The sequence below is a fragment of the Leucopleurus acutus genome, assembly GCF_964270905.1.
Source record: "Leucopleurus acutus genome assembly, chromosome: 12".
Classification (NCBI taxonomy): domain Eukaryota; kingdom Metazoa; phylum Chordata; class Mammalia; order Artiodactyla; family Delphinidae; genus Leucopleurus; species Leucopleurus acutus.
In genome coordinates this window covers 79,765,022-79,778,658 of record NC_139154.1, presented here as the reverse complement: position 1 = coordinate 79,778,658, position 13,637 = coordinate 79,765,022, and the positions used below count along the sequence as shown (strand labels likewise).

At 34.3% G+C, this 13,637-nt stretch overlaps 1 protein-coding gene across 4 annotated transcripts in view; it reads left to right on the top strand.

The window, feature by feature from the left end:
- The window catches only part of USP34 (ubiquitin specific peptidase 34), a 232,132-nt gene that overhangs the window by 192,974 nt on the left and 25,521 nt on the right, over positions 1 to 13,637 (top strand). For all 4 annotated transcript variants that reach the window (XM_082851536.1, XM_082851535.1, XM_082851537.1 and 1 more), the window contains 10 exons: positions 858 to 938; positions 2,826 to 2,911; positions 3,498 to 3,666; positions 3,771 to 3,845; positions 5,041 to 5,192; positions 8,841 to 8,889; positions 8,977 to 9,081; positions 9,169 to 9,213; positions 9,954 to 10,058; positions 11,174 to 11,321. In XM_082851536.1, coding sequence (XP_082707662.1) covers positions 858 to 938; positions 2,826 to 2,911; positions 3,498 to 3,666; positions 3,771 to 3,845; positions 5,041 to 5,192; positions 8,841 to 8,889; positions 8,977 to 9,081; positions 9,169 to 9,213; positions 9,954 to 10,058; positions 11,174 to 11,321 — 1,015 coding nt within the window. The remainder of the gene's footprint in view (positions 1 to 857; positions 939 to 2,825; positions 2,912 to 3,497; positions 3,667 to 3,770; positions 3,846 to 5,040; positions 5,193 to 8,840; positions 8,890 to 8,976; positions 9,082 to 9,168; positions 9,214 to 9,953; positions 10,059 to 11,173; positions 11,322 to 13,637) is intronic.

Sequence of the window (13,637 nt, the reverse complement as noted above, 5' to 3'; positions counted from 1 at the left end):
GATTTTCGTGTATGCTGGGGCTCCATACCAAGGAGCAACTGTAGTTACCTTCTTTTTTTTTTTCCCTCTGTACCACATTCTCATTTGTTCTGCAGGATTTTCCACATGCTGGCTTTGATCTAGTGCATCCTTTGGGTGTTATTTAACATATTCCTCTATTCCCTTCCCCCTTCATGATTTTTCAAAAACTATTCAGTAAAAACAAACAAACAAAAAAAACTGTTCAGTAGATGCAGAAGCTTGATTAAGTCATAAATTTTTTTTGTTTTTGTTGTTTTTTTTAATAAAGTTGCGACTTCAGTTTTTTCACTAAGGATTTGCCTCTGGAACTCTATCAAGGAGTTAAAATTCTCTACAGTTGTCAGTAATTATGTGTGTGCATAAATAGGCAGTACAGTTCAATAGAGGAGTTAAATATGTGATTAAGAGATATCTTGAAATTAATGGGAAATTGTCTTAGCCTAAAGAGTGTTTTTTGTTATCAACAGAACATAAATTGGTTTTAAACAAAGTTTATCATACTCAGATCGTATATTATTAATAGGAACAAAAAATTCTGCAGTGTGACATTTATGAAGTCTAAGAGGAAAATAGTATTTGACTTTATTAAGAACTGCAGGTTGTCATCATGTAGGTTCTACACTATAATGTAAATGGCATCCATGGAATTCTGTATTGAGATGACCTTGATTATGACTTTAGTCATTTTAGATTTTACACTTTCTGCCAATTGAAGAATCTTTTTTGGTAAGAATTTAAAAGAATTCAGATGTCAACTAGAATTAAAATCTTTGTGTGATTTTTATCCCAATTGACAAGTATTGATTGAATGTTAAAATCACACTATTTACTTACAGTGGTTTTTGGACCGCATGGCTGATGATGATTGGTGGCCAATGCAGATACTAATTAAGTGCCCTAATCAAATTGTGAGACAGGTAAGAAAAAATTTATTTGGAAAAGAAGTGGCTTTCAAGTTAATTGTTCTGAATTTGCCTGTGAATATATTTTAACCCAGCATTGGAAGTAATTTGAAAAGATCGACCTCTTATCACAAAAGTCATTTTGCTCTTATTTTCACCACCTTCTTTTGGCAAATCAGCTATCATTTCCAGTCAAGTGATTAAAATCATTCACATTTCCTGGTTATAGGAAGATAGTTGTAACTGCCTATTTTCTCAGATCCTACTTTGATGTATGAGTTGTACTGATTCTTTTTCAGATCCTTAGGTATTCTAACCATGGTAGGGTACTGTAATGGCCTTGAAAGTTAAATGAATAGTGTATAACTTATTTCTGTGACAGATTCTCAACTGTCACATGAATCAATTTGTTTTTCATAAATCATTGGAAAAATTAACAAGGAAGAAAAATACATATGCATTTATGACACAAAACCAAAAATTTAATCTGAAATATGCTTTCAGTTATAATTGAGATACAATTCTTATATCATAAAATTTAGCAAAACTTTTCAAAATGTAAAATTAAGTGGTTTTTAGTATATTCCCAAATATGTGACCATCATCTACCTAATTTTATAACACCCCCAAAAGAAATCCCATACTTATGAGCAATCGCTTCCATTTTATCCTGTCCATTCTCTTCAGCCCCTGGCCACCATTAATATACTTTCTGCCTCTGTGGGTTTGCCTATTCTCACCATTTCATTTGAATAGAATCACACAGTATGTGGTCTTTTGTGACTGGCTTTTTTTATTTAACAATGTTTTCAAGGTTTACCCATGTTGTGACTTATATCTGTACTTTATTTCTTCTTACTGCCAAGTAATATTTTATATACCAAATTTTGTTTATCTATTCAGCAGTTGATGAACATTAGTGATGTTTCCACTTCTTTGCTGTTTTGAATAACACTGCTATGAACATATGTGTACAGATATTTGTGTGGACATGTGTTTTCAGTTCTTTTGGATATATACAGAGGAGTGAACTGCTGGGTTGTAACTAACATTCTTAGGGACTACCAAACTTTTTTTCATGATGTCTGCACCAGTTTACATTCCCACCAGCAATCTGTGAAGGTTCCAGTTTTTGCTACATCTTCTTCAACATTTGTTTATTGTTTTCTTAATTTTAGCCATTCTAATGGGTGTGAAGTAGTATCTCATTGTAGTTTTGGTTTGCATTTGCTTAATAATTAATGACAGTAAACATCTTTTCGTGTGCTTATTGGCCATTTGTATATCTTAATCCATATTTTTTGGATAAACTTAAATTGCATTTCCTTCTCCTAGTCATTGAAATTCTAATAAGCAGCTGTCCTGCCCCACTCCACTCTTCTGAAAGAGATGGATGCCAAGTTTTCTTTCCTCTGTATCTCCACTAGTAAAGGAGGTTTCATGAAGCTTTGTATTTGGTAATCTCTATTACTGAAACCTATAGTTTGTTTTTGCTTTTTCCCTTATAAAATTGTTTTTCAAGCTAACTCTACCTTTTATCTTCAGTCTGTAGTTGAGACTCCAGGAAAGCTTTAGAATGTCAAAAAATAATCTGTGGGCAAAATATAAATGGGTAGCAGAATTTTTTTTTTTTTCGGTACGCGGGCCTCTCCCGTTGCGGAGCACAGGCTCCGGACGCGCAGGCTCAGCGGCCATGGCTCACGGGCCCAGCCGCTCCGCAGCGTGTGGGATCTTCCCGGACCGGGGCACGAACCCGTGTCCCCTGCATCGGCAGGCGGACTCTCAACCACTGCGCCACCCGGGAAGCCCAGGGTAGCAGAATTTTTAATCGTGTTCATTTTTCATTGTCTTTGTTACCTGATGTGAGTTGACTCTTAGGTTGTCCTATCTTTTCATCTATAGATGTTTCAGCGTTTGTGTATCCATGTGATTCAGAGACTTAGACCTGTGCATGCTCATCTCTATCTACAGCCAGGAATGGAAGATGGGTAAGAAGTATACCTTTTGAACTGAACTTTTTTATTTATTTATTTATTTATTTATTTAATATATTTATTTATTTATTTGGCTGTGCCGGGTCTTAGTTTCATTGCAGCATGCGAACTCTTAATTGCAGCATGCATGTGAGATCTAGTTCCCTGACCAGGGATCGAACCCGGGCCCCCTGCACTGGGAACACGGAGTCTTAGCCACCAGACCACCAGGGAAGTCCCTGAACATTTTAAGTTTTTTGATGATCTGCCTACAAAGTATTTTTAAATATCCACACTGAAATATTTAGGTTCTCCTATTTAAAAATAATCTGTAATAATATAAATCAAGAAGGAATACTTTTGTTTTATTTTTATTTAATTGCATTTTCAAAATCCTCTACAAGTAACTTTGACTTAGTCTTTTTGTTTTGATTTCAGCGAGACATGATAACTGGAATCCAACTTTTTGTATTATTGTAATTGGTATTCATTATTGCAAAGATGAAAGAGATAAATTCAGGTTTTTAAAATATTTCTCCTCCCAAAATATCTATCCCCAGACTTCATACTTTTTCTAAGATGTATAAAATTGTGTTTTCAGGTCTGATGATATGGATGCTTCAGTAGAAGATATAGGTGGTCGTTCATGTGTCACTCGATTTGTGAGAACTCTGTTATTAATCATGGAACATGGTGTAAAGCCTCACAGTAAACATCTTACAGAATATTTTGCCTTCCTTTACGAATTTGCCAAAATGGGTGAAGAAGAGGTGAGGCTATATCTTGTTTATTTCTGGTATTATGTACTTATTTTCAGTATTTAAAACTTAATTGTTTTTATTTTATATTTTTAAATCAATATTTTTATTTTTAGAGCCAGTTTTTGCTTTCACTGCAAGCCATATCTACAATGGTACATTTTTACATGGGAACTAAAGGGCCTGAAAATGTAAGTACAATTCTGTCTCATATCAGGGATTTAGAGGCCATGTTTTCAAGTTTGCATCATAGAAAGATACTGGATTCTTTTGAAGTCCCTTCCAGCCCTGATATTAAATGATTTTAAGGGTCTAAGTTTGGTTGATATTTTTAATGGATATAGCAAGAGAAGAAACAGTCAAGTGATAAATTTCACTGGTATGGCCCTGGATCAAAGCAAATAAATTTAGGCAAAATGGCCATCACCTGCTTTAGGGTCTTACAGTAGCATTTTGTGTTTTGGTGAACATTTTTGCTGGCCATATTTTTAAAGCCCTTTGCTATATTAAGTCTGTCAGTCTTCCAAAAATTCAATTCATAATATTAAAACTATTACATCAATTTTGTGTTGTCTGTAATGACCACATTGGATTGAATGCTCTATTTGCTCTATCTTATTTAATCCTTGTTGTAACCCTAAGAGGTAAGTACTGTTGTTATCTCCATTTTACAGATGGGGAACTTGAGGCATAAAGAAGTTAACTTGTTTTAGATCACAGTGAGTTAGGCTTTGATCCTTGGTTAGACTCCTGAATGAAACTGTTAGCCACTGTGCTGTAATGGTTCTCCAAATACGTACTGTTATTATCTAATTTCAACCTAGATGGCTACTTATTTAGACTGCTTTTCTTTTGCTTTGTTAGATCATAAAATCTTTTCAGTGTTGCATTTCGAACCCCAAATGAGTATCTCTTTGAAATACCTACTGTTTGGATTATCTGAAAACTGCAAATATGGATTCCTTAATTTGTGTAACTGGTATTTTTATTAAATATGAAATACCATTTTATCATACTCATATAAATTTTGTTCCTGATTTATCTTCCAAAGAGCTTGCCTATAAGAAAAAAAATTTATTATTAAAGAATTTATATCTTTAGGTAAGGTAAATACAGTATTGGGAATTATTGTTCTTTACAGTTCTGCCTATTAAATCTAGAATTGTCCTGAATGTGGTTTAGACTTTTAAATAAGGTTAGGCCTTTGAGTGGTTATTTTTCATGATACATGCTCCTGATACATGCTCCTGATACATGCTCCTGATACATGCTTCCATGATACATGCCACTGTCTACCCTGCATTGTTTTGTGAGACAATCAAGCTCTTTTCTCTCAACATAATGTTAGAAAATAATATATTAAAAATGAATTGTGTTATGTTCTAGCCTCAAGTTGAAGTGTTGTCAGAGGAAGAAGGGGAAGAAGAGGAGGAAGAAGAAGATATACTCTCTCTGGCAGAAGAAAAATACAGGCCAGCTGCTCTTGAAAAAATGATAGCTTTAGTTGCTCTTTTGGTTGAACAGTCTCGCTCCGAAAGGTGAAATGTTTCAACATTCAAAATGCTTAAAGCATGTTTGATTTTATTCTTTTTACATAATTGTTTTACCATTATTAACTCAGTAGTTTTTGTTACTTAATTCCTTTTAAATAATAACAACACTTTCCATCAACTCTTGTAGCATAAGTATTTCGATCCTTTGTACCAAACTCTTACTTTGCCTGAGTCATGTTAGAAATATACATTGAAGAAATTTACAGTAAAATATCTAGCAAAATTATATGTGCATTCATCCTTTGACCTAGCAACCCCACTTCTGGGATTCTGTTCCCAAAACACCAAAAGATGTATGTGCAGTGCTGTTTATTGAAGCAGTGTTTATAAACAGCAAAAGACTGAAAATGTCCACAAAGATGGTACAAGTTGAAGGAACAGCATCCACTTGATAGAGGACTCTATAGCAGAAAAAAAAACAGGCAGTATGGACTGTATGTGTACCACCATGGAGAGTTCTTTAAGATACATAACACTGAGGTGAAAAAAAAACAAGGTGGACAAAAGTATATATAGTATGCTACTTTTTTTTTTTCTTTTGGCCACACAGCATGGCTTACGGGATCACTGAGTCCTAACCACTGGACCACCAGGGAATTCCCTATAGTATGCTACTTTTTAAGAAGGGGAGGCTGTGAGACACAAAGTGAGTGAGAGAGAGAGAAGAGAGTGTGTGTGTGTGTGTGTGTGTGTGTGCACGTGTGCAACCAAGCCACATTATTCATGGATCTCCACTTTGTGAATTCTCCTACTTAAATTTATTTGTAATCCCCAAATCAGTACTTGTGAAGCGTTTACAGTGATTTGTGGATTTCAGAATGTACAGAGTGGCAAAAAATTGGAGTTGACCTGACACACACTTCTCCAGCTGAGGTCAAACATGGTGACACTCTGCCTTCTTGTTTCGGTGCTCAAATTGTAAACAAATTTTTGTTTGCAATATGTGCCACATTTCTCACATTTATGCTTTTTGTTGGTGATTTGGCTGTTTAAAAATGGTCCCAAGCATAGTGCCAAGTGCTGTCTAGTGTGTTCCTAAGCTCAAGAAGGCCATAATATGCCTTAAGGAGAAAGTACACATTAGATAAGCTTCATTCAGGTTTGAGTTACAGTGCTGTTTGCTCTGTATTCAGTGCTAATGAGTCAACATTAAATCAGGTGTCTTTAAACAGAAACACACATTATACAAGGTAACATATTGATCTATTGATGAAAATGTTATGACCAGAGGTTCACAGGAACCTAAGTGTATGTTTTCCCTATGAGCAGTGATTCAGTGTTCACTAATTCAGTGTTCGCAGCTCTTTATAGAACGTAAGTACTACAAGTAACAAGAACTGACTATTTTTCTAATTGAAGACTAAATTTTTAAAAATAAATTTTAAATTTCCAGTGGTTGGGGGAGGGGAAAACAGGCTGGAGGGGACAGGAATGAAGGTTTGACTTTTTTGAATATAGTACACTGTTTTGTTTTTTAGATTTATCTTTGGAATCATGTAAATGTTTTCTATAATTATAAATAAATTAATAAAATGCAATCCCTAAAAATCAAAAGCAGACTGAAATAAATGAGCTTAACTGTATATTGAGTTGGTGACATAGCCACTGGAGAGGAATTAAAGTGACTTTAGAACACATTGATTTAACTGTAATTTTTAGTGGGATGTACCTGAAGGACAAAAAGAATTGTAAAATTATCCTCAAGTGTTTTACTAATTATATTGTGAGTAGTAGTATAATTAGAATTACTATTCTGAAACTGTATTATAGAATAAAACAAATAGATAATTGTTAATGTCATTAGAAACCAAGATTTTCAGAAAAAGAAAAGAGAAATACAAATATAAAATTGTAGGATGACATAACTTCTTCAAAACTAAATTTGAATTTGGGAATATCAGTAGAGTTCATGGTATATTTTGTCTTAAGCAAACAAAAAATGTATTATGTATCTCCATTTTCTGAAAAGGCCTAGAAATCCTGTCCAACCCAAGAACCAGTGAGTGACCCTGGCATCTAGATAATATTTCCCACTGAAAAAAATCAAGGTTCCTTGAGAAAATGGCCAATTCCAGGTTTTGGGCAAGAAATGAATGGGAAGCCTCGAACATTTTGTCATTTTGGAAAGCAAGGAGGCTATCAGAGACTACTGAGGTCATGTTAAAAGGTCTCAAGAGTCAACTTAAGGAGGTTTCTACTGGTTACAGATTGGACAACTTGAGCATCAATAATAGTAATAACAACTGCAAGTGGACTAAAACACATCATGGATGTTTACATCCATGAGTTTATAATGATACCTAAAAACAAAATTTTAAAAATTATTGACAACTTTTGGAGTATATTAAGAAACCAAGTAACAATTTTGGAAACTTATTAATAAAGGAACAATATCAAGTATTTATCTTACCTGCAAGAATTATACTTCATGGCAACCAAATGGTAAATGAGAGGGATGTTCATCGTCATAGAGGTATTTGAGCTAATAAATGAGCAAGTAATGCTGGAATTAAGATATCAATATTTTGCATCCCAAATGCAATAATGGATCTAGGAAATGATCATCATGGGCTGAAAACATTACAAAAAGAGGGACAGCTTTTCATTGTGTGCCTCCTGATGAAAGTTCACACTACCGTTTATTAAGGTATTCTTGATTAAAAAGTCAAACCTAGATCTGATCAAGTCTCTAGATCTAATAACTACCAGTTTATAGGAAATACGGGGACAGAGGAATATGTTAAAACAACACACCAAGGATATAATCAGCAAAATGGAAATGTGGGAAATTCTACAGGTCAAACCACCTGCTTTCTTCAACAGATTAATTGCAAGATAAAAACAAAATCGGAGGGGAAACCAGTTGTCTAAAAGAGATTTAAAAGACATTTCAACCAGTGTCAACAGAGGACTTCATTTGGATCCTGATTCAAACAAATTATAAAAATATTTTTTAGAAACTTGAGGAAATTGTACATTGACTGGATCTTGTATGATAATAAGAAATTGTTAATTTATTTTAGGTGTGAATATTGGTAGTGTTGTTTATGTTTTTGAAATTTATGTTTGGGATATGTATTGAAATTTATGGACTAAGTGATAACGTATCTGGAATTGCTTCAAAATAGTTCATATTTGAACAAGTAGGAGGTACAGAGGAATCAAGACCGACCGTAAGGTGGTAATTTGCAACTGAGTGATGGGATGCTTACAGTATTCTATTTTTGTATGTGTTTGAAATTTTCTATAATAAGTTAAATATGCAGTAATTTTAAACTTGAAAGTGAAATTCTCTATTTCTTAGAAGTTCGTTTTGTTTTGAAGGTTCTCATGTCAAAAAAAAGCTCTCTAAATTAGACCCATCCTCGTGTTACAGTACACCAACATTTTGAGTTAATTAAATGGAAACAAAGTAGATTTGGACTTGCATGTACCAATCTTGGAATTTTGAAAAATTGTCTAAAAGATGTCTAGTGAGCAAGTCTAGCTAGCAGAAAGTTCAAAAATAATTTTATGATGGTGGCTTGGTACACTTGTAATTGAATCAACAATTTTGTTATGTGTCATGATGCAAATGGCTATAAAGTAGTATAGAGGAAAGAAAAACTTATTTCCACTAATGTTTTCTTTCAGGCATTTGACATTATCACAGACTGACATGGCGGCATTAACAGGAGGAAAGGTAATACCGTCTCAATATTAGACCACTTGATAATCACAAAAATAACAACAAAATAGTTCTTAAATGAACAACTTTTGCTTTTAACAGGGATTTCCCTTCTTGTTTCAACATATTCGTGATGGCATCAATATAAGACAAACTTGTAATCTGATTTTCAGCCTTTGTCGATACAATAATCGACTTGCAGAACATGTAAGTGCTGAGAAACAGTCTTAAAGATTTTTGGTAATTTGTGGAAGAATATTCTGAAATTATCCCTTTTGTTTTGTTTTGTTTTAGATTGTATCTATGCTTTTCACATCAATAGCAAAATTGACTCCTGAGGTATGTAGACATCTGTTCATTCATGTTTTTCAAGCTGCTATCAGCACTGACAGTGCTTTCAAATGAACCTTTCTAATTGTTTTTGGGAAAAAATTTATCAAGGCTTCCCTCGTAATACAACCACCTATTTTTAACTATGTAACTTGAATAAACTGAATTACCTCTTCACATCTTGTCACAAATGTCATTTTCCCAATTAAATTTACATATAAGTTGAATATATCAGAGTTCCACCTAGATACTGAGCTTTAAAGTTGTTTGGTTTGAAGCATATATCATATTGTACCTTAGAAGAAAGTAGACTAACCAGAATTCTGCCTAGGTGGATAAGTATGTATTTTCATAAAATGAAAATATTATAGCTACTTTGATAATACATGTCAAATATTAATATAAATTATACCTCAGAGAGCAGAGGTTGCTACAGGAAACTTTTAATCTAAATTTTTCTATAAACATGGTTGTCTCATTAACAAGAGTTTTGATACATTTTTTCCCAAATTGACATCCAGAAAAATAGATGTTTTCTGTTAAATGTGGCTCCCACACAATTGACACTGTATCCTGCGCTCACCCTTCTGCTTTATGAGAGTTCAGGTTCATATGTATGAGTACTGAGCTCTCTAACCTAATACAGCAGACTTAAATGTGATCTGTAGAAGAGTTATACTTCTTTGTTTTCAGCTGGAAATGATGGGTTCAAACAGATCTAAATACACAGTCATGTACATGTCTTATAGGCAGCCAATCCTTTCTTTAAATTGTTGACTATGCTAATGGAGTTTGCTGGTGGACCTCCAGGAATGCCTCCCTTTGCATCTTACATTCTGCAAAGGATATGGGAGGTAAGTCTTGCAGCAGATGTTTTAGTGTTTATTTTTCCGAGGGCTTTATTTTTCTAACAGTCACTCACATTTTAAGTACTAGTTTCTTCTTGCTTGGGTAACTCAAAATGGTTTTAGTAAGTCACAGGTGAAGGGAAGAAGAGATGCTTTAGTCAGAAGATCTAGGGGAAAAAAGAGTTCTTCCCTAGTGTCTCAGATGTTTAAAGATTTTCTCGTAGAGTCATAAGCAGTCTTCAGCCCATCCGAGGTCCTCATTCCCGTATCCTCAAAAAAGATTCCGTAAAGTGGTAGAAGCCCTAGAAGTACAAGCCAGGTGCTTTCAGCAGTTGATAGAAAATACAGAGGACGCACCAACCACTTCCTTTCTTCCAGAGTTACTGCTGAGGTTACAGAATTTCTTCTTAGTGAGTGTTGGAAATGCCCACTCTCTAGACCAGGGGCCTGGCAAACTTTTTCTCTTCATAGTCCAGATAGTAAATATTTTAGGCTTTGTGGGCCATATGGTCTCTGTTAGAACCATTCAGCTGCTGTTTTACCATAAAACCAGCCATAGACAAAATGTAAATGAGTGGGCATGGTTGTGTTCCAATAAAAACTTAAAAACAGGCAAACCACAGAAGCCGTAATTTTGGCTTCTGAGAGCCATAATTTTCCAACCCCTACTCTAGATTCCTAGGATTTCCTTTTCCAATGAAAAAAATCTTCCCAGCAGTATAGTGAGCTAGTTTTCATTCTCACTTATAGTAGCAGATTAGGCAAACAATAAGAAAAGTAAAGATGGAAACTTTAGAGAATTAAAAGCACTTTTAAATAACTTTGTAAACTTAAGACCTTAAAGGTCATTGAGTTCTCTTATTGGTCCTGTGTTAGAGTCCTTGGTTATTATAATTTTATTTTGTAAACTAATGACAAATTCTCCTTGAACATATTCCTGTTAATAAAAATAAGTTGCTTTAAAAATGGGAAAAAACATGGGTGTGAAACTTCTTTCAGGCTCTAGTTTTCAAAAAACTATTTAGCTTTAAAGTGTCTGATGCACATACCAAAAGTAAGTTTAAAAAAGTAACTGCTCATTCAGTTAGCCTTATATTCTGTTCTTGTCATTTTACTTGTAGGTAATTGAATACAATCCTTCTCAGTGTCTGGATTGGTTGGCAGTGCAGACACCCCGAAATAAACTGGCACACAGCTGGGTCCTACAGAATATGGAAAACTGGGTCGAGCGGTTTCTTTTGGCTCACAATTATCCTAGAGTCAGGACTTGTAAGTCAAATATTCAGAATTTAAGAAACCATTTTGTTGTTGTTCCACGTTTCGTTTTGTTTTTTGTTTGTTTTAAGGTGATCATAATATGCCCATTGTATAATACAGAAAGGCTCTTAGAGATATTTTTTTAAACGCCAAGGTTATATTAGTATTTGAAAACCTATGGCGATGTTTTACAAATATCTATAGTGTTTTTGTTTTTTTAAGGATAGGAAACTGTGTCTTTTCTTGGGTGATATCACCACCACTATCATTTTTGTTTCCTTTCTTGATTGAATCACAAAGCATTATCAGCATTAGTGAAGAGAGTAATGGGTCAGAAAATCCTGTCTTAAAAGTAACTTGAGAAGGCTAAGAGTAAAGTGACAATTAAAACACAAAATAAGCTGAGAGAAAATATTCTCTGAAGTTATGGGAGTTAAATGATAAATATCTTTATTGTACCCAGGCCAGAAGGGAATAAACAAAGATCTTGGAAGACAGATGGACAAATACCAAAAATAGATACTTCACAGAATAGGTAACTGATTGTAAATAAACACAGAGTATGTTTTCTTTTGATAGTATTAAAAGAAATAAAAATCAAAGTAGTTAATTTTTTTAATTCTTTAATCATTCAGTTTAATCATTAAGATCATATTTCCTAGTTTTCTGCTGAGAGGGCATACAATCAGTAACACTCCAGTAGCAGCAAGCACATCGAATACCCAGATCCATGTTTTTAAACATCATTTCCGATAAAATGAAACACAGCTCCTTGGAGAAATGGCTGATTGTAGGACTAGGGCAGGGAATATACAAGATGAGCCTGTAGCATCTTGTGGAACCAGAAAGTAAGGAAGTACTCCCAAAACAAAATGATGGGGGTATGTCAAAGGGACATAGAACCAACCTGAAAGAGCTCCCAATGCCCAAAGCTGGAACAATTTGAGAGAAAAAATAATTAACATAGCACTGAATTGTAATCCAAAGTATAAAATAAATACCCATGAGTCCATACTGATATAAATGAATGACTGAATAAACAAAGAAATGGAGAAGAGACAAATCTCCCATACAGAAGAATTCCAAAAAATGTATGTACATCTTCCCCCACAAAAGGGAAACCCCCTTGAGTGTGAGCTTAGTGACTTGCTTTCAAAGAGTAGAGTATGAGGGATAGAGAAAATAACGTTAAGAAACTTGACAAACATTAAGTCAGGCAGATAATTAAGGTTAAAAATGTCACTGATAAGTCATGTTGATAGTATGTGCCCTTGATATGGTGTGATGCACAGGGCACTTCATCATGTGGTCTTCCTCCCAAAATCCCATAACCTGAGTCTAACCATGATACTCATCAGATAAACTTAATTTGAGGGACATTCTACAAAAATACCTGACCACTACTCCTCAAAACTGTCATGGTCTTCCAAAGAAAGTCTGAGAAAGTGTCACAGTCAAGAGGAGCTTAAGGAGACATGACATCTAAATCTCATGTATCCTAAATGAGATCCTAGAAGCAGGAAAAGAACATTAGGGCAAAACTATTGAAATCTGAAATGTGGAAATTAGTTAATAGTAATGTGCCAGTGTTGGTTCCTTAGTCACAACAAATGTACCATGGTAATAATGTTAACAGGGGAAATGGGAGAAGGGTGTATAGGAACTGTCTGTTCTACCTCTTCTAAAATAAAAGGTTTATTAGGGGAAAACATGTTTCAGTGGTGGGTACACATGGCTTGGCAATGGTACTCTGCTCATAGGCTTTTTTTCCTGCCAGTTTAGTTAACCCCACAGTAATGGGATATTTGTAAGAGCTGACACATATGCTGGTTGGTATTTATGTCCTGACTCCTGACCATAAAACAATTAAAAACTTTTGCTGAACCAAACAAACAAAAAAGCCAAAACAAAAAGAAAAGCTTTTTAGCTAGCTGGTACACCTAACATTCATAGTAGTGCTAAAGAAATAGCATTCTCATACACAGCAGTGACATTGTAAGTTAATATTACCCTTATGAAACGCAGTTTAGCAGTATGTACCAAGATCCTTAATTTATTTTTCCCTTTTTCAACTCAGTAATACCATTGCAGGGATTCTGGTATAAGTAAGTCATCCAATATATGAATGTCCAACAGCATTATTTGTAAGTGTGAAAAATTTTTAACTAGATGTTCAGATAAGAAATAAATTGTTATGCATCATTTAAAAATTATAATAGCGAAGACTATAGAAATACGAAAAAATGCTTTTGAAATAATGTAACTTGAAATCGGGGCCCAAATATTTGAATAGAATCAGTATGACTCAGTAAGAATGAGGGTAACATG